Genomic DNA, 26,288 nt, shown 5'->3' on the forward strand with positions numbered 1-26,288 from the left:
TGTCCAAATGATCCTTAATAAAAATAAAAAATGAGCGGACGCCATGAAGATAGTAAAATAAGATATGTTTTAATGTGAGCTGTTTGAGGACAAAACCATCTCAGACAGACCAGCTGGAGGCCTGTTGCATGGAAATAAAAGCACTTTGTGTTCAACGGATCAAAACAAATATCTTTCCATGTTCAGGTCAACCTGTCTGCCTGAACGCTGATTTGGCACTTTAATGGTTCCGACTGTGAGGCGAGAGAGAAAACACTGACAGTCTGTCTTCATCAGCTGACAGATAAAAATGTGAATAAAAATACTAATGGATCAATGATGTGATTCTCTGTTTCCTGTCCAAATCATACAGAGACAGAGTGAGTTCATAAAGTTAAATATTTGTAGGCACACCACGGTGAGGCTGTAATCATCTTAAAGGAATACTTCACCCACAAAGGTCCCGGCTCTGCTTTGAGCTTAAAGCTAAGTGGTGATGTGTTAATTATAGCATGTTAGCAGGCCAACATATAGTAGGGCTGAGTATCATTTGAAAACTTTGGATATTGACACCAGTGCAATAACTGTACAATTCTATACAAATATCAAAACTGAATTTTTTTCTATACTGTAGTTTGAGGAATAAAATTTCATTTAACAAAATGTGCTCATTACATCAGTGTTAAATAAAGAACTTTGTCTAAATAAATAAAAGTGTATAGTAACAAAGATCACAACATCCTTGTTGTCGAGGTTTAGCATGTGACGTTTAACATGTTAACATTTTACTTTTTAGCGTGGGAATATGCTAAACTTGAGCAGGTAACATTTAGCATTATGATACGGTAACTAATGTGTAGCATGTTAACATGCTGAGGTTTAGCATGTAAGATTTACCGTTTAGCGTGGCAACATGCTAACATGAACATGTAACATTTAGCACTATAATATGGTAACGTTGAAATCTAATGTTAACATGTTAATATGGCTACAGTTACAGTTGACATGTTAACATTAGTATTTTAACATGCTCCAGTTAGCATGTTAACATCCATGTTAACAGCTCTGGATGTTAAATGGGTGACATTTAGCAAGTTACAATGAAGTAAGTTGACATGTTACCACATTTTAACATGCTGAGGTTTATTATTTTGCATGTTTGCTTGATAGCATGCTAACATGCTAATGCATATTAATTGTTTCCAGCTAGCATTGGAACACTGCTATCTCCTGCTCACTGCTCGCCTGACTACCGATAGAACGATTTATCATTAAATCCACATTTTCAGTGCAGTAACAAACAACTAGACCTTGTATCCCCCATTCATATTGGCACATTCACATATCAATACTTGATACTTTGAGAGTCTCAACAGCTGAACAGATGCTTGTAGTATGTAGAGAGATGTAGATATTTTGTCTGTCCAGTCGTTTCTTCTCTCACATTGAGTGTGATTGTCCTTAACATCGCCTAACTTCAACACACACTTCATGAACTGCCGAATGAGTCTGTGCTGTGTTAGTGTTCAGATGAATGGCACCTTTTCATCTAAAATACATATCCAAAGCAGACCTCATCCAGAATCATCTGCTGTTTCCTGTTGCCGCTGGACGTGACAGAGCAGAGGAAAGAGAGAACACTGACTGACGGCGATGCTGACAGGACGTCCCTTGCTCTGGTAAACAGGCCTTTCACTTCAGAAGGGTTTCTGCTGAGCGCTGTTGAGTCCGTCAGCAGAAGAAGAGGAGTAGCGTCCTTCATCTTCGTCCTTCTCTTCTTCTTCTTCATCTGTGCGTTTCTCTCTGGGTTCTTCCACCAGCACTTTGAGACGGTTCAGGTGATGCATAGCTCTGCGGATGGAAATATTCATCAAAAATATTGCGTGCAAATTAACAACAGTGAGTGCTGACATAACAATAGTGTGACTAATCGTATGGCTTTACACACAGTAGATTTATGCACTTGAATTGAATCACCAACCAAGTTTTGAAGTTATCCTGTCACAAAATAGTAGTGCAGATGTTTAGCAGGTAGCCTATACAGTAATGTCTTATTTTAGCAGTATAGCCAAAACACAGCTAAGGCTGAATAAAATGTAGTGCCAATCTGCTCAGATGTATATTGTGCTCAGTGTCAGTTACCTCTGTAGTGACGGTCCAATAGGAAAACTCTCCAGCTCTTCTTCAACTTCAGGCTTCTGCAACACAAACACAACTCCATGAGACTTGTTAACATTGCCTACATACAAAGCATGTAACAATACAAGGTTACAAGGTTCTACAACACAGGGTTGCACAACAAAATGCGACTTGTAGTAGATTCGATACTATCACGATACTTGGGTGCCGATTCGTTATGTATTGTGATTCGATATTACAATTTATTGCGATTTTTGTTAACTTTTTTAACACTAGACCACGGGAACTGTGACTGTTCATACCTGCTTCACTGGAGCCTCCTCTGTCTGCGGCCCGGCAGCGAGTGTTGGAGTTACTGATGCCTGTTGTTTTCGCTGAAGCTCTGTCTCCACTGCCTGCAGCCTGAACAGCATCTGCTTCAGAGCCTCCACTGGTCCAGGCTGCTGAAACATGTCGCTTCTATGGAGAACGGAGCCCCGAGCCTGGGAGAGACAGCAGACAGAAGGGGGCGCTGTGATCCTGGATATGTCAGAGGGTCATTTAGGCTAAATTCACACTAATATGGTTTTGTTTTAAAACGCATAACTTTTGCTACGTTTACAGATGTGGATTATGCTACTGCACAGGTTAACCATAGCCCTGCAGCTTGGTGGTGACATACTATATAGGCCTCTTCCACTGCAGGAACTCAGTAGTAGTAGTGTAGTGAAAGTTAAGAATGGAGTTGCTGCAGTGGATCAGTGAAAGGTGAAGAGTGAAACAGGACAGCCTGACACTTACCTGAGCTCCTCTGTCAATCAGAGCCTCTGCGATGCCCCCTGCTGCTGCTGCCGAGTCCCTGCAGGTTCAACATACCATCACATATCATTAAGTGTGTTTAGTCAGGGTGCATCAGAACAAGCTGTGGGACAAACTTCCCTCTTTCCAACGGAAACAGAAACTGTCAGAACGTTTCGTAAGCATGGTTTCGTATCAAGCGGCAACTGTTATACACAGCACTACTAATAAGCTACATAAGTAACAGTGTGGGCAGTGAACTGGCAGACTCATTACATTCACTCCACTTAATATGACAGACCCTCCACGCAAATGCACAAACAGAGTGAAAGTAGGTAGGGAGAGGATGAAGGGGGGCGGTTTGAGAAAGGCCTTAAGTCTTACCGAGTGAATGGATGACAGTGTGAGGAAGAACAGCGCAGCAACTCCTCGGTTTTCACTGGACTGACAGCTTCTTCAACACAATCAGTAGGACTGATGACTGTAACAACAACAACAGGTATTCAATAGGAACAACGCAGCACCGCGTGGACACAACATGTGATGAACCTCTTTGATGCAGTGATGATGTTATAGATAAAGATTTCACTGTTCCAGTCTCTCTGATTGTGGAAAAAATAACAATAATTGTCACATTTAGACACAAACAAACCTGCATCAAGCAACAAGACACAAAGCTAACAGACACATCTGTGTATGTATCCTGCCCTCAGCTGCTACAGTTTAAGACTCCCTGCTGCTTCACAGTTATATCATGTTTACATTATTTTATTCACTGTAATATTGAGTGAAAATGGGAAGGTTTGTGGTTGAAAGGGCTTTCCAATGCTAGATGTGTGTGACTAAAAATAATGAGATTACTGAGCCTTTCTTCAACCTTCTCCTTGCTGTCAACGACCTCTACAAGCATCAGAAACAGGTAGATGAAAACACACACAGCTCATACTGGCCAATCATAGCTTTTGCAATCTCCATGTGGTATCTCCATAGATGTAGCCTCACTGTTTGAGGAGATGCACTTTGGCCAAGTAAGCTACATGCGTAGGCTCCCTAGCTATGGTGTAAGCCCCCTCATTTGCATAATGAGGCAGAAATGCATAAAGAAATGTGTAAAGATATGTATAAAGAAAAGAATATATAAATAAATAAGTTTGGGGAAATAAATCGGGGGTGAAATGCAAAGGGAAAATTGTGCATAAATACATAAATAAAAAATGTATGTAGAAATTTATACATAAATAAAAAATTAATGCAAAAATAAATGAATAAATTAAAAAATAAATGCAAAAATAAATAAATATGTTTAGAAATTAATAAAAATAAATACATAAAGAAATAAAAGGGAAAATTAAACAGAGAAGAGTAAATTAATAAGGGAATTAATACAAAGACAAATAAATAAAGAAGCAAATGAAAACTGAAATATCAATTTATGTCACATTTTGTCCATTAATTAATGGCTACATTTATTTTTAATATTATTTTTGTAACATCTAATGATATATTTATTTATTCAACGAGTCATTTGTATATATGAAAATGTAATGCTGCAAACCTGCAAAACCTTCATACTGTCCTGAATAACATCATTCAGGACAGAGCTGTGTCATCTGAGCTGTGTGTATGTTAATTTGGTGCCAACTCATTAACATTTGCTTCGCCGCCTACAACAGTAGGAGGAGAAAGTGAGAAACCTTGTGTCTTGGGTTGAGTCCTGGTCTCACCTGGATCTGCAAGCCTCTCTGCTTCTCCAGAACTCTGAGACAGACTGCTCAACACCCGATCCGCCTTCTGGATCAGAGACTCAATCCTGTTGTCTGACAGGAGGAAAAACACAAACAGCAAAAACATAATTATTGGTATATAACACACATTTCATGTAGTTTTACATCAACAATTTGTCTTTTTACCTCTGAACAGAGTGCCCATGATGTCAGAGCTGTTTCTCTCTGTAGCGAGTAGTGAAATCTGTTCAGCAAACTGAAGCCTCAGATCTCGGAGAGACTGCTGGCTGTCACCCTGATGACACACACACACACAGATAATCACTAAACTAATTGGGCATGGAACACTTTTTCTCAACTCAGAACCATTCTGCCATCCTTTTCAGGTTGGACACAGTTTAGCAGACAACATGAGCTGCTGACTGATCAAACTGAAAGTTCGGATGCAGCTGGATTGAGTTCTCTCACCTGTGCAGGAGTCCGGTCGGGATCATCCTCCTCCAGCTCTGCTACCCAGGATGGAGCTCCTCTGGAAGCCGCAGGTGGAAGAACACCTGGAAGAGCACCTGGAAGAGCAACACCAAAAAGCAGAATGATTGTTTGATGCTAAAAATATTCTACATCAGACTCCTAATAACTTTTTTTTTTTTCACGGTTAAATTATTATTATGGTTTGTTAAGAAAACAAACTGTTTTTGATGATGAAACTGAAAGCTTCTGAACCATTTTTGTTTTGAAACTCTCATATTTATACTTTTTGCAAAATAGATGAAGCAGTGATGCTGTAGTGCCAAGTGGGTTCAGTAACACGGAGGGAACTGAACCATAGACCCTGGTTGGTGCTGTGTGTTGTACCGTGGTCATCCCAGAGCTCTGACTCTGTGGGCGACAGCGGCAGCTCGGTGAGATCACAACGTTGGATCCAGGCTGGGTACTTTAGGTCCGGCACACTGGTGATTCCAGAACAGTTCATGTCACTCTTGTTACTGGTGAGCCAGTGAGGGAGGTGGAGGGACGAAGACGGGTCTGCCCACTCTGACCTTGCTGCTCTGTGTGCAGACTGCTGGAGACCGAAAGATGGAACAATGAGATTCACTACAATCCTGCTAACAATCTGATCCAAAAACGCTAACAAAAATGTGAATAATAGTCACCCTATAGCAGCTGAATGAGGAGATGTCAACATCTGGATTCAACATGGCTGCCCCTGGTCTTTCTCTGCATCTGGAGAAAGTAACGAAAGGTGAAAGGTCAAATGTGATCTTACCGAAAACATCCCAAATGAGACAGATAAGTGGCAACAGCATGAACCTGGAGTTCCTGGGCATCCTGGTTGGATTAGGGTGGTGTTGGTGGTGGTGGTTTAGTTGCGGGGCGCCACGGCTGCTGCCGAGTCTGTCCCAGGTTCTGTGTGCTGGTCTGGAGGAGGAGAAGCAGGGCTGGGAGGCTCCAGACTGGGACAGGAGACCTGGATCAGCAGATAAGACGAGTCAGAAGAACTGAGACACGCAGACTGAAGGTTGGTTTATACAGCTACAAGCACGCACAAAGGCGTTCATGCTCAATGTGTTGTTCGTTGCGTACAAACAAATTAACTTTTCTGGCAGAAACCCTGCGTTTAGAGACTTAAGATGAAGTCAGAGGTGTGGGTGATGCGTTTATAGACCTTGGATGAAGGCGGAGGTGTGAGTGACAGGCATCGAGCCGTCAAAAGGGAGAGACAGCATCTCGTCTGTCGTCATTGAGAGTCTGTCTCGGTTGGCACGGTGATGGAGAGAGCTGACGGGGAGGTTCAGGTAGTCCAGCTCCCTGTCGGTCAAACGCTCCCGGAGAACTGCGAGACAAATACACATGAGGACAATAACATACAGATAAACTGATACAGACTTGTTTACTTGATGAATGTGGTGACCTACCATCTTTGTTTCTGAGCGTGCTCACTCTGGGTCTGCTCTGCGTGGAGGGCGGACTGTGTGGCAGAACCAGCCTTCCCGTCGACGAAGCGCTGTTCTGACGACTCCTCTCAAAGTCTGTAATGTAGGCGTCCAGTGCCGCCGAGGCTGAGTCATAGTTCTGCAATCAATCAATCCATCAATCAATCAATAAGCATGACTGATTTATTTCAGTAAGCCCAGCACCATAAAAATCTTTTCAGCCAACAGCGTGTCTTGAATTTTATCACTGACATCAGAAAGACTAGTGGAGCGCTTTTACTGCGAAGCAGCTGGAGAGCTTTTAATTTGAAGCACTGAAATCATTCAGAAATTAACAGACGTTTAAATGGTAACTGCCTCCTTCGATCTTTCTTTCTTTATCTAAAAGCCAGAGCAGAACTTCCATCTACAATCTACCATTTGAACTCTGAGGAGCTAACTTCCATGTTAGTGTGTAAAAGAGTGACATTGTTGTTTGTCAGGTGAGCTGAATTGGCTCATAACAGGACAGAGGAAAGAGACGGACAGATTTCCTTCACACCCCCACTACTGCTGTAGAAAACAGACGCCTAGGAGAAACAGGAGAAGTGAAGTAAACCTTTTCTCTGTAACTGAAGGTGGTGTTGTGCTGAGGCGCCAGCAGGCTGCTCCTCAGGTGACCTGAGCTGGACAGCAGGGAGGTCACCGTTGACTCGGGAGACAGACAGTCACCGACCAAGCTGCTGGACTCCATGCTGACAAAAACAAAAAAAAGTACATTCTGATGTTATAAATCACAAAGGAAAACATGGTGTGATGTTAGAGAGAAGCGTGTATTTAAAATCTAAATCCATGGGTGGCTATGTATATTCTTTTTTCCACAATCAGCTTTTAGAAATAAAACAAAACCAAAATGTAAGCAAATATGTTAAGATATTTTCTTCATTTGCTTGTGTGTTAGGACACAGTAGTGACCCTATTATCTATAGGTCTGTGGGGTCACAAGCTATCAAAATCTGTGATCCCACGACTGATGGACCACAGATTTCGGTGTAGCCAAGAGAGTGAAAAGCATCTTTCAGATTTTCCTATCAATAATTTGGATATTATGGTTGAAATTCAGACACACTCATTGATCTTAACCTAATCTAGCTAAACATGAACTGACAATACGAGTCAGTGTGTTGGGGTTGTCAAGTGACTTTGGCACGTTTGTTCGTCTTGTTTTAATGTTAGAAAAACTTTTTTTCTAACACCTTCAGCCACACACACATCCCCCCTCGCACTTTACACTTACTTTACACTATACATCCTATATACCACTTTATGGACTGCACATATGTACACATTACATTCATTAATTGACGGACTGCATACACTATGTTCACCCATTCACTCTGTATCTTTTATATCTCTATTAATATACCTTTACCTCTCCTGTGTTTCACTCTGTTTGCTGAAGTTGCTGCTTTGACACCTGAATTTCCCTCCGGGGATTAATAAAGGTTCATCTTATCTTATCTTATCTTATCTTAGTTAACTTGGCATTAGTCTAGCCATTAACTAACGTTAGCTAGCTATACAAGAACCAAAACAACAAAGCAAACATTCATTCAGAAATTAGCAAGCGTTTAAATAAGTTTAAAGTGTATATATAGTGTTTATAAGACCTTTTACAGCTGTGCTGTCTTAACTAGATATGACAACGTCTCAGAAGTTAACTAGGTAGTTAATAGTAAACTTAGCAGCACTTCCAGGGTAAAAACAGGAATTTGAATCAAAATGTTCATATTAAATTAGTGAATCTGTATTAAATGAAACATAATCAACTTACAGTTTCACTCCAGAATGTTTCCTTGTCAGTATATCTCGTGTTCAGCCTCTCTGAGAGCAGTAACAGCTGATCAACAGAAGATTCAAGACTCCCGGGTGAAGCTAACTTTAGCAAACTTTGTTTACCTTTTTCTTCTTCGTTGGTTTTTATTGGCGGTTGGCAGAACCAGCTCAGAGGTGTATTACCGCCACCTACTGGACAGCTGCACGTGGATTCCAGATGGAGTCTAGAAGAGTCATGTCGCACTCTGGTGGTGGTTTGTACTCAAAGCCCAGTGAGAGAATGATTGTAGTTGTCCATAGTGAATTTTGATATAATAGGCATACTGTTTCAGTGTACATAAGGCTTTATTGATATCAATTACATCTGGTTGGCAAAAGAAAAACTTGAGTTTTATAGCATTACATGTTGAAAAATTATACCATATCTATTAAAAAAAAACTGTTCCGGCACAGTCAATAATTAATGACAATCATAATTCTTTTCAGTAGGAAAAATTAATGAATGATTGTCTTCTGCTTCAAAAAAGAAACAAAAAACTAGGACTGTCACTTGATTAAGATATTTAATTGTGATTAATTGCATGATTGTCCATAGTTAATTGTGATTCATCGCAAATTAATGACACATTTTTGATCTGTTCAAAATGTACCTTAAAGGGAGATTTGTCAAGTATTTAATACTCTTATCAACATGGGAGTGGGCAAATATGTTTGCTTTATGCAAATGTATGTATATATTTATTACTGGAAATCAATTAACAACACAAAACAATGACAAATATTGTCCAGAAACCCTCACAGGTACTGTATTTAGCATAAAATAATATGCTCAAATCACAAAATGGCAAACTCAGGCCCAACAAGAAACAACAGCTGTCAGTGTGTCAGTGTACTGACTTGACTATGACTTGCCCCAAACTGCATGTGATTATCATAAAGTGGGCATATCTGTAAAGGGGAGACTCGTTGGTACCCAAGAACCCATTTACATTCACATATCTTGAGGTCAGAGTTCAAGGGACCCCTTTGAAAATGGCTATGCCAGTTTTTCCTCACCAAAATTTAACGTAAATTTGGAGCGCTATTTAGCCTCCTTTGCATGGCATGGTTGGTACCAGGTTTCATATGATGCCAGTATCTTCACTCTAACTTTAAAACTGAGCCCACTACAACCTAAAAACCGCAAGTTGTGTTAATGCGTTAAAGAGAGAAGATAAGATAAGATATTCCTTTATTAGTCCTTATTAGTGGCATTAAAACGAATTTGCGTCAGATAACAATTCAAGACTTCCACCAAGATGACCACTTCCACTCTCCAAGGTCCCTCCCTCCAGTGCTCATGGGTGCTGCAGGCCCCTTTAACCCAGAGCCTGTGACGTCACTGGGGGGATTGAAACAGAGAGGTGTAGGGAAAGAAAGCAGCGAGTGATCACTCCGCCTCAAAATCCAGGCACCAGAAACACAACAGACACTGTCACATCAGAGAACCATCACCATGAAAAGAAAAATGTACATGTACGCCTACATGTACCTAACATGTAATTTGGTACCAAATTAGAAAGCTGGTTTGCAACTGTTTGAAAAGTCAGATTTGTGGTAGGCTACTGTATTCCTTAATTAATATATTATTTATATTTTGTATGAATAATTGACCAGTCTACATTTTTATATAACTTCAAGATTCAAGATTCAAGATTCAAGATGTTTATTGTCACGCCGGTTATACAGGTACAATCGTGTGAAATGCTTTTTGCTGGGAAGCTCCATTAAAATAATAAGTTATATTACAATTCTAAAAGGAAATACTTTGTACAAGGCATATAAAGAACATATACATATCAGGAAGTATGAATGTACATATATAAGAAATACTTTGTACAAGGCATATTAAGAACATATACAGGCATATTAAGAACATATACATTAAGAACAAATACAGTATATACAATATAAGATATATTTTTGTGTGAGAAGGTGTCGTATGAATTATCTATTTAAAAGTCTGATGGCCTGGGGGAAAAAACTGTTCCTCAGTCTACTGGTGAGAGTCCTAACTTTATATATATTTATAGGCTATATGTTAATTAATTCGATCTTTTTTTGTCTCAATATTATATAATATAATATAATATATTATATTATCAATATCTAATTTGCTACACACTGGCCCTTTAATGGGTAAGTTTTTCTGAAACCACTACTGAGTCAGTCATCTGTCACAATAGACGATCTCTGCTGAGGCCGTGTGTGAATGCGTGTGCGTGAATGCGTGTACGTGTGTGTGTGTGTGTGTGTGAGATATCGCAGACGTCACAGCCTGCCGTTGGTCCAGTTCAGTTCAGATCAGATCAGATGAGCCGTTGGTTCTCTCCCTTTAGGTAGTTAGGCTATAAATTAAACTAAACTCGGACCTGAAGACACTTTAACCCGGGACATCCCGTCCCAGCTCACACTCCTGAACCGGGACACTTTGTTTTATTTCAACTTAACCCGAAATAAACAGCATATAGCCGGGGCAAAGGGAGGGAGAGCCGAGCCGCCGTTAACGTAACTAACGTCCGTGACGTCAGTCCGCCCGTCCGCCCGGGCTGCTGCTGCTGCTGCTCCGCTCGTCTGGTCTGGAGGGTCCTGATCGGTGTTTACGGGGTGATCGATCGGTCCTATCGGAGCCTGATCTGATCGAGGGCTAAGATAAAGTGTGTGATGATGGAGAAGAAGAAGACGATGGACTGCCCAGCTCTGCCGCCCGGATGGAAGAAGGAAGAAGTGATCAGGAAGTCCGGACTGAGCGCCGGGAAGAGCGACGTCTACTACTACAGGTACTCATCGATCGATCAGCCACTCGGTGATCGATCAGTCCGCCTGTGGTTAGTGCCCCTATATAACTCTGACTGACTGTCATCGCTGGTTCTGAACTCACTTGTGCTGATAAAAGTTGATCAGAAAGTGTCAAATGACTCAGTTACTGTCACAGAAGTTATGTTCATACTGCCATGTTCCTGTATAGAGTGGCTCTGTGTCTGTTTCAGGGTGTAATACACAAATATTAAGTATTAATAACAACCTAATAACAACTAAATAACATTAATAATGTAGTGTTCAAACTGTTCCTGTAAATAGTGTCTGTGTCAGGGTGTATTAACTAGGGGTGTGACGATTCACTCAGCTCACGATATGATACGATACACGATATTGGGTTCACGATCTCGATACGATACGATATTATAACGCACTGTTAGTCGCTGAGCCAAAACGCTGTGCTTGTGTAAACAGCAGCGGTGGATGAGAGACAGCGGACAGAGCAGATCGAAACGTTGCATCAGCAGACCTGTACGTCTCTGCCATTTTGGACTGTAATCGAGTCGCCTACCATAAGGACGCCAGTAAAAAACGTGTCTGTGGCTCTGTGTCTGTGTCAGGGTGTAATACACACATATAAGTATTAATAACAACCCTATAACAATCCATAAATATACAAATAATATGAATGTTATACAATGGATGTGGTTGTCAACACGCTGACGGTTAATTCAGGGTCATAACTAGGATTTGAACCACTTAAATCATGAGTCCCACCAAAAAAATAATAGATTATTTATGTGAGTGATCATAGGGAATGGGGATGTGACGCTGTTAAAGGGACTGTTTGTAAGAATCAGTCTATTAACAGCGACACATGTGGCCGTTAAGTCAATGAAAGTCAGCGTCGGGCTCACGCTTGCTCGCTCTACATAGACATGAACGAGCATCGCTCAAAACAGTGAGGCGACACACGTCAGCTAAAACCACAATATCACTCTATATTTCAGCATTCTCATATTTAATGTCTCTACCGGAATGGCCTGTGTTGAACAATAAACATATTATAAATTTGCATACTATTATGTAAGGGATAATGTGCAGCGAGCCGGTCATTATTGTGAAAGAATCCCCGACAGGGCGATGCTGCACCCTGACGCAAAGCAGAGGGGTCTGTCATCGCCCTGAAGGGGATTCTTTCACAATAATGACTCGCTAGCGGTACATTATCCAGCTTATTACACGGCTACTTACTGAAGAAATCAATATTTTGACGCAAAAATGGTCCGCTAGAGTCCGACATCAGAGTTGAGCCCATAGCAACGGTCTGCTTTACATAGGTCTATATATATATATATATTTACATAGGTCTGTTATAGAGAAATTACAGACTGCAGAACGCCGTGATTAACCATTCAGACTTGAGTATTCAATACAGCCGTTTAATATAACTATTTACTTACTTATTTATTTATGAAACTTTTTTGCCCGGCCACTTCCCAGAGGAGCATAAAGTGAGCGATGGACATAAAAGCAGATGCGATGGAATTGTCCATTGTTTAACTATAATGGACTAAATGATTACGTAGATGATCAATCAAATCAACAACCTGCTCATTGATGGTATGAAGAGCATCTCACATTGTTTTGATAAAGGAGTAAGTCAATAATTGGCGTTGTGAGTGGCGGACCCTGCCACTCATGATGAAAACTACTTTATAGAGAGGTCATTACAGAATATATATACATTGAATGGTTATTGCAAATTGATGCAAACCATAAGCATTATAGCTTTAATGCAGATGAAGTATTAGCTTTAAGTAATTCATTTAGATATATTTATTTATTTATTGGTAATACAACTACTGCTAATATTCAGATTCTGCATACCTTTGTTTTATTAGTTCCTTTTTACCTCCTTTTTTGGCTGTACTTCAGCAAAGCGGGGCCAGCCCTATAAATGTGACGTCTGTCTCTGAGTGAGTGATGAAGTTACACCATTGGTCAGTCGAGCGTTGGGAGTTTCCCCATTGGCTGTTGCTCTTTCAAAATGAATAGATGCAAACGGTTTTCAGTTACGTCCTCAGGATGTAACTATAGTAGGGCTTTCAATCGATTAAAATATTTCGATTAATCACATGATTGTCCATAGTTACTCCCAATTTATCGCAAATTAATCGCACATTTTGTATCTGTTCAAAATGTACCTTAAAGGGAGAGTATTTAATATTCTTCTTATCAACATGGAGTGGGCAAAAATGCTTGCTTTATTCAAATGTATGCATATATTCATTATTGGAAATCCCTTAACAACACAAAATAATGACAAATATTGTCCAGAAACCCTCACAGGTACTGCATTTAGCATAAAAAATAAGCTCAAATCATAACATGGCAAACTGCAGCCCAACAGGCAACTACAGCTGTCAGTGTGTCAGTGTGCTGACTTCACTATGACTTGCCCCAAAACTGCATGTGATTATCATAAAGTGGGCATGTCTGTCTGAGGTCAGAGGGACCCCTTTGAAATTGCCATGCCGTAGTTCCGTATCTTCGTTAACTACCGCTGCATAAGATTGCAAAAGAAGTGATGTCACTTTTATAGTGCAGGTGCGCGGTGAGGCCGTGACTCCGCAGAGCTGCCGTCTGCTCACTTCCTGTTGAGGAGCAGCGGTGGAGGCACAGCTTCGATCACATTAACAGCTCAGAGTCAGAGACACCCGAGCTCCTTCACACCCTGAAGCTTTAACGCGAATGAGACGAGCGGTTGGAGCGCTGAGACTCGGCTTTACTTTCAGTTTACTTAGTGATGTGACTCATCAGTTCCAGTAAGGGAACCAGTCAGCAGGTCGACTTACTGGAAGAGCAGTAACACCCTGCTGGGGCCTCTGACGGCTCCATCCTTGACCCAGGCTGTTTATCAGGAACTTTATTCAAACCCACAGTTTACTTTCAGTTCTGATTCATTCACACTTAGAATAGTGACGTCCATAAATAGCCCGTTTGAATATTTCAGTCCGTGTAAGAACCGTATAGCTTCAGGAAAGAGCTGGAGCAAGATGAAACACAATATATATGATGCACACACACACACAAACACACACACACACACACACACACACACACACACACACACACACACACGCAGCCTCTGATCTTAGCTTTGTTGCTGCTGACCTACATGTCAGACACAGCTGAATGACTGTGTGTCTGCTCTTGTACTTCTATCTTTGTGAGGACCAATTACACATTTAGACCGTTAGAAGTGTGTAATTTATGCACGATGTTTTGTCACCAGTTAGATTGTCAAAACGAGAAAAATAACGGCTTCAACCCCCGAGGAGCTCCGTCACTAATGCTTTGTGCTAGTGGCGGTTGCGTCCGGTTACCTAACGTTATACAGCAACCGCTTATATGGGACGGATGTGAGGCAGCCATGTTTGTTTCTGCGGTGTCATGTACATCAGTAGTTTATGAATTACTAGTCGAACTAGCACTAATATAGAGTGGCTCAGATTTCTACGGTTCGGTTTGGACTGTGTGAAACATGAATTCCAGATATCTCATTTTAATTTTTTAATTTTCATTTCAAAATTTATTTTGAACATGTAGAATACAAAAAAAAGAAAATAAAGAAAAAGAGAATGATCATACCAACAAGTGGACAGTCAGAAACAAGTAGTATTTACATACAATGAAAAGAAAATAATAAATTGTCAAACACTTGATGCCTTGATTTACATATTTTCGAAAAGGAGTGAGAAGAAGTATAATTTATTTAATCCCACCCCTTCTCCATAAATCAATTATTAATTATTAACCAGCTTCCTTATTGAGCCATACAATGGCTAACTATAATTATTATTATTTATTATTTATTATATCGCCACTGATAATACCACACTTCCAAAGTCAAATTCTCAAATTCAAGATATCTCCACTTCTGACTTGTCACAATGTCAGATAACATAACTGTAATTCCTGACAAAATCTGTAAATTATCTTTTTTGGATGTCCAAAATGAAGATATTGATATCTTTATTCACACTATCTTTATCTATCTGTCTTCCTCCCTCCCTCCTTCCTTCCTTCCTTCCATCCTTCCTTCAGTCCTTCAGGGAAGAAGTTCAGGAGTAAGCCTCAGTTGTCCCGTTACCTTGGAAACACAGTGGATCTGGGATGTTTCGACTTCCGGACGGGGAAGATAATGCCCGGAAAACTGCACAAGAACAAACAGAGATTCCGACATGACCCGCTCAGCTCGGCCAAGGTAACAGTGATGGATCACAGCTGTGGGGGAGGGCTGTGGCTGTGGCTGTGGCTGTGCTGTGGTTGTGTTGTGTGTTATCAGATTAACAGATTAACACAGCTCGTCCTGCAACAGGTTGACAGTTCAGCAGGTCAGTGGACAAACACTCATTCAGCACCGAGGAAGAGTGTGATGTGTGTGGGTGAAACCCTGTCCACCGGCTGCTGAACTGTCTGTCTTCTGCTCTCATCATTCATGTGACAGTGTACATATACTACTACTATAATACCAGGGCTGTAGTACTCAAGAACAGTCTCAAGACGTTTTTCTTTTTTTATTATCTCTGACTCCGTCTCGGGCTCATGGGTGTTTAGATTTGGACTTGTCATGGTCTTGTGGGTGTTTTGACTCTAACTCGTCTCGGCCTCGTGGCTGTTTTGATTCGGACTTGTCTCTGTCTTGTGGGTGTTTTGACCAGGACTTTTCTCTGTTTTCTGGGTGTTTTGTCTGGGACGTCTCAGCCTCTTGGGTGTTCTCACCCTGACTTGTCTTGGTCTCAGTGATGCTTTGACCCAGACTTTCGTGGCCATTTTGACTCGCACTTGTTTCAGTTTTGTAGATGTTTTGACTCGGATTTGTTTCAGTTTTTTGGGTGTTTTGACTCAGATTTGTTTCAGTTTTGTGCGTGATTTGACTCTGACTTGTCTCAGTTTTGTGGGTGTTTTAGCTCAGACTTGTTTCAGTTTTGTAGATGTTTTGACTCGGATTTGTTTCAGTTTTGTGGGTGTTTTGACTCTGACTTGTTTCAGTTTTGTGGGTGTTTTGACTCGGACTTGTTTCAGTTTTGTGGGTGTTTTGACTCTGACTTGTTTCAGTTTTGTGGGTGTTTTGACTCTGACTTGTCTCAGTTTTGTGGGTGTTTTGACTCAGACTTTTTTCAGTTTTGTAGATGTTTTGACTCGGACTTGTTTCAGTTTTGTGGGTGTTTTGACTCGGATTTGTTTCAGTTTTTTGGGTGTTTTGACTCAGATTTGTTTCAGTTTTGTGCGTGATTTGACTCTGACTTGTCTCAGTTTTGTGGGTGTTTTAGCTCAGACTTGTTTCAGTTTTGTAGATGTTTTGACTCGGATTTGTTTCAGTTTTGTGGGTGTTTTGACTCTGACTTGTTTCAGTTTTGTGGGTGTTTTGACTCGGACTTGTTTCAGTTTTGTGGGTGTTTTGACTCTGACTTGTTTCAGTTTTGTGGGTGTTTTGACTCTGACTTGTCTCAGTTTTGTGGGTGTTTTGACTCAGACTTTTTTCAGTTTTGTAGATGTTTTGACTCGGACTTGTTTCAGTTTTGTGGGTGTTTTGACTCTGACTTGTTTCAGTTTTGTGGGTGTTTTGACTCAGACTTTTTTCAGTTTTGTAGATGTTTTGACTCTGACTTGTTTCAGTTTTGTGGGTGTTTTGACTCAGACTTGTATCAGTTTTGATAGTATCAGTTTTGTAGCTCAGACTTTTTTGTGGGTGTTTTGACTTGGACTTGTCTCAATGTCATGGACATGTTGGACATGGCTTGTTCTGTGGGTGTTTTGCCTTTCTCTCGTAGGTGTATTGACCTGGTCTAATCAGTGTTTTGTCTAAGACTAGTCTGGATCTAAAGCGTGTTTTGACTCAGACTCGTCCCGCTCTTGTCAGTGTTTGAGGCTAAATGCTCACAAAACAGAGAAAAGTCCTGTGGGCATTTTGACTCACACTTGTCTCATGCATATTTTGACTCTGAGTTGTCTCGGTCTCTTGGGTGATTTGACTCTGACTTTCCTCAGACTTGTCTTGGTCTCGTCTTGGGCAGGACTTCTGTGGTCATGACTACAGCCCTGGTATAATAGTGTATTTCTTTGTCCACAGGTCTTCCATCAGCTGCATTTTCAGCTGCATTTTCCCGACGTCTCTGAACAAACCTCACTATGAGCAGACTGGACTCATTAGCATGTTCTCCAATCTAATTAAATTTGAATGATCATCCAACCTCTGGTCAGCTTACACACACACATACACACACACACACACACACACACACACACACACACACACACACACACATACACACTCCTCACACACACACACGGGACCAAGCCTGACTCAGACAGGAGGAATCCTCCTCCAATACTAATGATACTGACAAAGCCCCAAAGCGTCACTACTGAAGCTCTGATTTACAGTAGAATGGTTGTCAATCACAAGGTAGCCCCGCCCTGAAGCATCCCCTGCTTTATGATCTATTTGACTCAAAATGGGACCATAATTTACTACATGAACATCATGCTGTATTGAAGAAGACTTGAAACTAGCGATTGAGACCATAAACTCATGTTTACAATGTTTACTGAGGTAATAAATCAAGTGAGTAGTAGGCTCATTTTCTCATAGACTTTTATACAATCAGACTTCTTTTTGCAACCAGAAGAGTTGCCCCCTGCTGGCTGTCAGAAAGAATGCAAGCACTTCCTCATTGGCTTCACTCCTCAGACCCAGAGGTTGCCGTCTGCTTTAAAGCAACTGATTCCAAAGAATCTCGGAAAATGAGGGGAAATTCAAAGACATAGATAGTATAATATCTGCCTTTCCTAGTTTCTACCGCGCAGCTGAAACAGCGACGTCACACTCCTACTGAAAGTTCATGCAGAACTGTGTCGTCCTTTGATGTAGGGCTGGTTTCAGTCCTGGTTTAAATGAACCGTTTGACAATTTGAAAAACTCTTTTCTTTCTGAGAGAAGATCGATACCAATAGGCCCTTTTTCACGGTAGACATCTGGACTTGTCATAGAGTAAAAAGCACAGGTGTAATTTGAACATCATTCATTCGTTTACTTTCACCCATGCTTTTCCTACTGCCACATGTCAAAATGCCCTCTATAAAAAAGGCCTATCTCATGTCTGTGCCCAGTCTTTATTCTAAAATAATCACTCCCCAACACCAGCCCAGTAGTTGCTGAGGTATGCTTTATAAAATACAAGCAACCAACATCATCATCCTTCAATAGGGCAGACATAATGTAATGTGTGTGCGTGTGTGTGCGCGCTGTATTGACACGGTTTGTAACTTTCTGCTGCTGCTCTTCACACATCATTACTTGGCAGTACACACACCCACACACACACACCCACACATCAACACTTCCTGTTGTTGTCTGTGTAACCTCAGCTTACGCCTACCAAACACTAGGAGACTGACACTCTGTCACATCTAAAGACAATGTGTCTTAAGTTTTTAGTCACGGACGATAATAATTTGCGAAGACTGGGGGAATCAACTTCCCAGTATACGAACACATGAATAGCCCTTATTTAAATCATAAGGTCCTCAAAGAGAGTTAATTTCCTTCCTCCGTTCATTTGAATGAGACCCAGACCGAGAGCTGGGAGGCGGGGTTAAAGGAAACGCTACTGCGCCTGCTCCATGGGCCCGCCGGATGATCCTCGTACTTTATCACTCGACAGTCGAGTCATTTTGACATCATACACATCTGAGTAGCTCTCATTGGACTGAATGGGAGCCCGCCTCCATGCTCTATCCAGTTCTCTTTATATACATCCATGGTTTCTCCATGTTTACTTTCTACCCCGTTTACTGCTTCCTGTTTTGGTGCTGGAGAGAGCGCACCTATTGGTTGTTGACAATGTTCACGTCATTGAGCTTATGATAATATTAAACTTGTTTGATTTTATTGGATTATCAAGACTGACTTAAAGACAGCTCAGACTGAGTTTTATGACCACCTTACACTAAACGATCGAGATCACAGTAGCGCGCCACGACTCTAGCAAAACTCTTTGATTTTATTCTGACATTGGAAATATGTCTGCGACAGTGAAATCGCTTGAAAAGTCGTTTGGTATAAGGTCGAGTTTAAACTCAACTGTCACACGTACATGCATGCACACATATACAGGTTACAGGTTTACTATCACGCTCTGTCTCACATTTAGGAGGGTAAACCAGACCAGGAAGGAAGGAAGGAAGGAGGTAAGGAAGAAGGGAAAGAACGATATCAGGAAGCAAAGAGCAAGGGAAGGAAAGAGGGGAAGGGAGGAAAAAAAGAAAGGAAATAGGATAGAAGGAAAGGCAACGGGAAAGAAAACATGTCACCCACACACAGACTCTGTCTCTGTCTCATCCAGGGAGGTAAACCGGACCTCAACACATCCCTGCCAATCAGACAGACGGCGTCCATCTTTAAACAGCCCGTTACCAAGGTTACGAGTCACCCCGGCAACAAGGTGAAGGCAGACCTGCAGAGAGCTAGCGAGCAGCCCAGACAGGTGAGAGGCTGACGCACACACATTCTGGTGTCGCCATGGTAATGCCTGAGGGCGAGGTCAGGCTGTTACACAAGAGACGCTGGAGGAAACCACGTTGTCATGGTGACTGGGGCCACTAGAGGGTGCTGAGGTGTCATGGGAAAAGCAGCACACAGTGTGTGTAATGATAGGCAGCGAAGGAGAGAGATGAAAGTGTAGATTAAGAGGAAAGAAAAATAAGAAGATGGAAGGAGGAAGAGGAGTTGGATGTTGTGAAAGAGGATGAAACAGTTCTCCAGGATCAGCAGGAAAGGTGTTGTGGTTATATTTAATTCCACGGTTAATCCTTGCATCACTTAAAACTGATCCACTTAAAATACTTGCTATAGTTGCTTTACAGTAAAAGCCTTCCAGCGGTTGCCCTTCAAAAGCTCTTAATTTGAAGCAGCAGCGTCAAGTGTTTGTTTGGCATTAACAGCATTTTAACAGCAGACTCCAGAACGGGCAAGGAGACGATCAGAAAACAATGAAGCTGAAATGATGGAAACTAAACATAAACTAAAGAGATCTTACAGTTCACAGCAGATATTCAACCCTCTCTGTCGTCTGTCTGCCTGCAGCTCTTTTGGGAGAGGAGGTTGAAAGGTCTGCGGCCATCAGACGTCACGGAAGAAGTCCTGCGGTCCATGGACCTGCCCAAAGGCCTGCAGAGTAAGTCTCCATCACGAACCTGAACACGCACCGTGCTCCAGTCCTCATCTCTGACCCCTGACCTCTCTCTCTCTGCAGGCGTCGGTCCGGACTCCAGCAATGACACTCTGCTGTCGGCCATCGCAAGCGCTCTGCACATGAGCTCTGCTCCAATAACAGGACAGTCGTCTGTGGCTGTCGAGAAGAACCCGGCCATCTGGCTGAACACGTCCCAACCGCTCTGCAAGGCCTTCACCGTCACTGACGAACACATCCGGTGAGAGACACAGTCTTCAGAATTCATTTTTGTGTCTTATACTAGTCATTATTTCCACTCTTTCAACACTCAATTCAGCAGGTAATGATGTGTATATTTTGTCACTGCGATCAACATTTTTTTAAAAGAAGAATGTGTTTTATTTGTTTCTGCTTCTTGGAGGTGATAAAGGGACAGGTGCATGCTGGTGTTCTAGATACAACAGGAAGTCAGTTATTGTAGTTTGTCCCACTTATCAACACACTCAGCTCATGGAGGCATTTAAGATACTTTAAAGGAATACTTCACCCCCAAAATGATCATTTTTGTATCAATTACTCACCCCGTGTTACTTTGAATTCTTGAGGAAACTTGATTTTTCTCGCAAGCCTCCACGGTGAACGAAGAATCCAAAAACGGAGAATAGTCTTGATGAATTGAAGTAAATGGGGGCCGCGTTTAACAATAGCAAAACTATATCAAAGCATCTGTTTACAAACTCACATATCTCGTGTATAATCCAAGTCTCATTTATCCAGTCCAGTGTTCATTTCGTTATCGAAAACTATGACGAAATATGTTTGTCAACGACCTATTTTCCACGCCTGAGACGAGACGATGGCGAGACGGCACCGACGGCACCGACGGCACCGACGGCATTAAACAGTAACGGTGCCGATCTCAAACAGACGAGACTGAAATGTAGTTTAAAAACATAAAACTTTACCAATATCTCACTTTATTTTTGTCAGCTTCCACCTTCTCTTCCCTTCTCTCTGTCTCAAACACTCACACACATCATCAGTGAAAGAGAAGACAAATTTTATATGAAATAAGTTAGCTTACTTAACAGAAATGTTCAATATAATCTGATGACTAAACAGGACTACGATTAAATTAAAAAAATAAAAGAACATTTTGACTAAAAAGTAATGACTTTTCGGTGACTAAAACTAATCTAAAACATTTTTAGTTGTCGTTGACTAACAGTAGACTAAAACTATGAAGGATAAAATGGCTAATATGTGACTAAAACTAATAAGCATTTTAATTTTAAGACGAAGACTAAATCTAAAATAGCTGCCAAAATGAACATGATCTAGTCATATGCTAACTTGCATGTTCACTAATACCTTTCTATTTAAAACACTTTCACATAAACAGTCACACGCTTGCACAGGCACAGTTACTCGTCCGTGCGAGTCCGAAGTGTTTTAAATAGTAAGGTTTTAGCGAAGATAAAGGCAGGCAGCTGTTTTCGGCAGGTGAACATACTCTAGTGGAGCATTTAGCAGCTAAAGAGACAGATATTTCCCTCAGGAGTTGGTGGAGACCAAAAACAGAGCTAAAAGAATGTGAATATTGGACTTAGACTCATCAGGTGGAAACGAACATGACTCTGCTGGATGTGTAAATAAGCAGCTGTTTGCTATCAGGTTCACTATATCAACTTACAGGTGATGTTATAGCAGTGTTGTGTTGTTTCCACTGCCTCCTAATGCAGGTTTAAGAATTTCAAAATGCTTTTTTCTAAAATGTCAATGTTGCCTTTCTTACTACGGCTCTTCCATCACTGTTTGGTGATGCGAACCGTCTCTGTCATGTTTGCATACAAAGACACGTCAACATCTGAGGTTTCAGATTGACTGAAAGACTGACTGTGATGGATTATCTCTCTCTACTGAGAGTTTGAATTTTCATAGAAATGAACTGAAACCAGCAGCTGCTTGAAGGGACAAAGTCAATCCAAAAACTGATGAATGATTGATGGAGGAAAAGTGAAGTTTGTTTCTCCGGTCAGCTCGAGGAGTCTGACTGTCAAGTTTCATTCTTTTTCCTTTTTTTCAATTTCGTCTTTATGTCTCCGCGCTGGCGGCAGTCGGAGGACAGAGCCGAGCATTATGTTTTCAGGTTGTCCGTCCGTCTGTTCTTGTGAATGCGATATCTCTTCTATCTCGGGAACACCTTGCATGAATTTCTTCAAATTTGGCACAAATGTCCACCTGGACTCGAGGATGAACTGATTGGATTCTGGTAGTCAGAGGTCAAAAGTCAAGGTCACTGCGACCTCACAATTGTCCCATTCCAGTGATATCTCAGAATAGCCTGGAGGGAATTTCTTCAAATTTGGCACAAACAACCACTTGGACTCAAGTTATGTTATGTTTTGGTGTTCAAAGGTCAAGGTCACAGTGACCTCACGTCCATCCCATTCTTTTGATATCTCAGGAACGCCGTGAGCAAATTTCTTCAAATTTGGCACAAACGTCCGCTTGGACTCAAGAATGAACTGATTAGAATTTGGTGGTTATTTTATTTATTTGATAGGGACAGGGGCGGGTTCAAACTCAGCTTGGGGCCCTTCTGTATGGAGTTTGCATGTTCTCCCCGTGTTAGCGTGAATTTTCTCCGGCTTCCTCCCACAGTCCAAAGACATGCAGGTTAATTGTTGACTCTAAATTGCCCGTAGGTGTGAATGTGGGCGTGAATGGTTGTCTGTCTCCATGTGTCAGCCCTGTGATAGTCTGGCGACCTGTCCAGGGTGTACCCCGCCTTCGCCTGATGTCAGCTGGGATAGGCTTCAGTATAAAATACAGGATGTAAACATACAGGAGTTAGCAAGAATGCTCATTTTCATCCTATATATACAGATAAAATAGACAACAGATCCAAATATATACAAATCCAGCTTTGTGATAGAAGTTTAGATGTCTTTAGTGAAAAACATGCAGCACCTGCCAGGCTGTGTGTGCCAGCAGCAGCAAACCAAAAGCTGCATTGACAAACTGTGACCTCACAAAACTTGTTTTTGGCCATAACTCAAGAATTCATATGCTAATTATGAAAGTTGTATGTAAACTGCAACTTGATTGGTTTGGCGCAGGCATACAACTGCCAGGCGGTAATTGTAGTTATTGGCAGCCATGGGACATGCAGATGGAGAATTAAAAATACTATATATATACCTCTCACCCTGTTTTGACAATCATACAGTATATTGCTTGAATACAGTTTAAAAGAAGATAAGATCAGTCCTGTGATCAGAGTCCCTGTAAACCACATAGACAGTTAGTGGGACCTGACAGGAGGGGGCACTGTGGGGACACACACCGACTGACTGTGTGTGTGTGTGTGTGTGTGTGTGTGTGTGTGTGTGTGTGTGTGTGTGTGTGTGTGTGTGTGTGTGTGTGTGTGTGTGTCCAGTAGAGAGCAGAGCAGAGAACAGCTGGCCGAAGCCATTACAGCAGAATCACTGGAATACATCACTACATCCTCCCTCTCCTCTTCAGTCCTTCCATATATTTCCTTCTTTACTCTTTCTCCTTTCCTCCCTTCTTCCGTCCTTCCCTTTTCTTTTCTCGCACGATTTCTTCTCTCCTTCCTTACCTTTTCACTCCTACCATCCCTTCCTTCCATCCTCCTCAGCATCCTCTCACCTTTTCTTATCTCCTTATTAATTCTGCTCTTCCTTTTTCCTTCTCTCCCATTATTCCCTTCATTCTCTCCTTCCTTATCTTATTCCTTTATCATTCAGTCCTTTCCTTTCTTCCAATATCTCCTCCTTTCCATCTTTACTCTGTCCATCCCCTCTTCAGTCTTCTCTTTTCTCCTTACCTCCTGTTATTTCCTTTCCTCCTCCCCTATGCTTTCCTTTCATTCCTTCCCTCCTTCTTTCAATATTTCATTCCATCTTCATCCCCACGTTTTCCCATCCCTCTCTCATTGCTCCATCCCTCCAAGCATGCATTCTTGTCTTTCACCTTCTTTTGTTTTTTTCATCTCCATCTCTCTCTCTCTCTCTTTCCATTTCATCCCCCTCCCTGTGTCTCCTCTCCTCTTATATCTCCTCCCTCCCTCCAGCCTTCCTCCCTCTTCTCCTCCTCCTTCTTTTCTTATCTCTCCCCTCCATTAATTTCCAATTCTCTCCCTCTTCCCTCCTCTCTCTCTTCAGTCGAATGTGCTTGTCATCCTAAATCGCTCTCATTCCTCTCCTCTCCCTCCTCCTCCTCTTCCTCATCTCCCCTTCTCTTACACATCTCTCACCCCCCCCCCCCCCCCCTCTCTCTTTTGCCCTCTCATCTCTCATTTTTTTAATTTATGAGCCTTCTTGAATTTTGTTTTTCACTTGCGGTTGTTTTATCTCTTAGCATTCTTTCAATCTTTCTAATTTTGTTTTTAATTAAACTGTATTAATTTTTCATTATTTGTCCTTTAAAATTGTCCCTTTTTTAACAGAAGCAAATAGCGTATTTGTATTACATGTCTCGTTGTTTCTCTGGCTGTTTATTAATCCAGATTTAGTCTGAGAAGATGGGGCTGATTCTGTCTTTTCTCCATGTTTCTTTATGGCTTTTGTTGGTTTTGGCAAAAGGTGGCTGACATGTTCTCCGTGTCTGTGGCAGCAAAAACAAACAAAACACACACACACGTTTACTTTAAAGAGCTGATGTGGACTGAGAGGACGAAGTGGTCTGAGTTCACCTCGACCTGCTGACGTTCTTAACAGCTCAACATGTGTAAACACTGTTTTTAATCGCTGAGGTCAACTCGCTTCTTTATTTCCTTTTTATTTTTGGTCAGTAAGAGGTGGAGCCTCAGGGCGGTGACGTCGGTTCCACAAACAGTTTAATTCAGAGCAAAATACACCATATGGCCAAAAGTATGTATGTATGTAGCTGAACATGTCATTCCAAAACTACAGACATTTCACTCTGTGTGTGTGTTTGCATGTGTGTGTGTGTGTGTGTGTGTGTGTGTGCAGGGAGCAGGAGCTGAAAGTGATCCAGGCCAGGAGGAGTCTGGAGGAGGCTCTGATGGCCGACGGTTTGGCGCGGGCCGCCGAAAACACCCAAGAGCTGCTGGAGGGGAAGACGGTCTGAAGACGGACAGGTAAAGCAGAGAGGAGCTGTGGTATTAATAATCGTGTCTGTAGTGAGCAGCAGAAAGAAAAAACACTGCTGTGGTCTCATCATGATTTTAGTTTCACAGTTTCTTTGGGTTCTTTGGGCTGCTGTACAGCAACTGCACGGGCCCATGGATGTATAATAAGAACTGGATACAGGACCCCAAGTTGGCGCCTATTCAGGCCAATGAGAATTACTCGCCTGGCGCAACAATGTTTAAATCGCTTTCCTCTGCTCAAGGAAAGTCTTCCAAATATAAAACCTCCATTATTTACATCCACATACAGACCAGACAGGTTCCAGTGGAAGAAATAAGTATTAAACATGTTAAAGACCCCTTCTCAAATGTGCAGATGAGCTGCAAATAGGTTTGGAAAGGTGATGGCTAACATTAGCCAGTTGTCATAGTAACACAACCTGCTTTCCGGCAGGCGAGATGAGGTGCACATCAGTCTGAAACAGAATATAAGAAAACGAGATGAAATATCTGTCGGGGTAAAGAAGGAAAAGAAAAGTCACCGTGAAGGTGTTTAAAAAGTCTGTGGACATCCTCATATGATGAAATGTAACAAACACAAGTGACACTATTGAACTACTAAAGTACAGAAGTACTAAATTAGTAACTTAGTAATAACTTTAGTTTGACTACTAAAGTATGCTCGACATGATATGAATGACTGCGCTGCAGTTTAAACGTGAGGAAAGTTACAGATCGCAGCTTTAAATATCTTGAACGA

The 26,288-nt window shown here is 41.6% G+C and overlaps 2 protein-coding genes and 1 long non-coding RNA gene across 8 annotated transcripts in view; 2 read left to right on the plus strand and 1 right to left on the minus strand.

Moving 5' to 3' along the window:
• Positions 1-46: 46 nt before the first annotated feature.
• c19h18orf54 (chromosome 19 C18orf54 homolog) lies at positions 47-8,504 on the minus strand. Of its 4 annotated transcripts, none has more exons than XM_074617770.1 (15): positions 8,367-8,504; positions 7,152-7,287; positions 6,536-6,692; positions 6,286-6,453; positions 5,931-6,087; positions 5,774-5,843; positions 5,475-5,679; positions 5,088-5,185; positions 4,806-4,914; positions 4,620-4,712; positions 3,280-3,376; positions 2,899-2,956; positions 2,421-2,600; positions 2,122-2,174; positions 47-1,830 (listed from the first exon to the last, which is right to left on the minus strand). In XM_074617770.1, the coding sequence occupies exons 2-15, from the start codon at positions 7,284-7,286 to the stop codon at positions 1,677-1,679; spliced, it is 1,734 nt and encodes a 577-aa protein (XP_074473871.1). In that variant the 5' UTR covers position 7,287; positions 8,367-8,504; the 3' UTR covers positions 47-1,676. The 4 variants fall into 4 exon arrangements, with proteins under 4 accessions (XP_074473871.1, XP_074473870.1, XP_074473869.1 ...); XM_074617769.1 differs by having other exon boundaries at positions 2,122-2,177; XM_074617768.1 differs by having other exon boundaries at positions 5,475-5,682.
• A 2,161-nt stretch (positions 8,505-10,665) lies between these two features.
• mbd2 (methyl-CpG binding domain protein 2) overlaps positions 10,666-26,288 on the plus strand; it is a 28,316-nt gene continuing 12,693 nt past the window's right edge. For 2 of the 3 annotated variants that reach the window (XR_012591592.1, XM_074617397.1), the window contains exons 1-6: positions 10,666-11,187; positions 15,278-15,437; positions 19,582-19,722; positions 20,322-20,412; positions 20,491-20,668; positions 25,410-25,537. Coding sequence is in view for 1 of the 3 variants with exons in the window: in XM_074617397.1 (XP_074473498.1) it covers positions 11,072-11,187; positions 15,278-15,437; positions 19,582-19,722; positions 20,322-20,412; positions 20,491-20,668; positions 25,410-25,527 (804 nt within the window). In the remaining 2 variants the exon portion in view is untranslated. The remainder of the gene's footprint in view (positions 11,188-15,277; positions 15,438-19,581; positions 19,723-20,321; positions 20,413-20,490; positions 20,669-25,409; positions 25,538-26,288) is intronic. The other variant, XR_012591593.1, reaches the window with a different exon arrangement.
• Positions 20,677-25,400, plus strand: LOC141757125 (uncharacterized). Its single transcript, XR_012591594.1, has 3 exons — positions 20,677-22,698; positions 22,976-23,807; positions 23,852-25,400. It is a non-coding gene; the product is annotated as an uncharacterized LOC141757125 (long non-coding RNA).

Source organism: Sebastes fasciatus, chromosome 19 (assembly GCF_043250625.1).
Source record: "Sebastes fasciatus isolate fSebFas1 chromosome 19, fSebFas1.pri, whole genome shotgun sequence".
In the NCBI taxonomy this organism is placed as follows: domain Eukaryota; kingdom Metazoa; phylum Chordata; class Actinopteri; order Perciformes; family Sebastidae; genus Sebastes; species Sebastes fasciatus.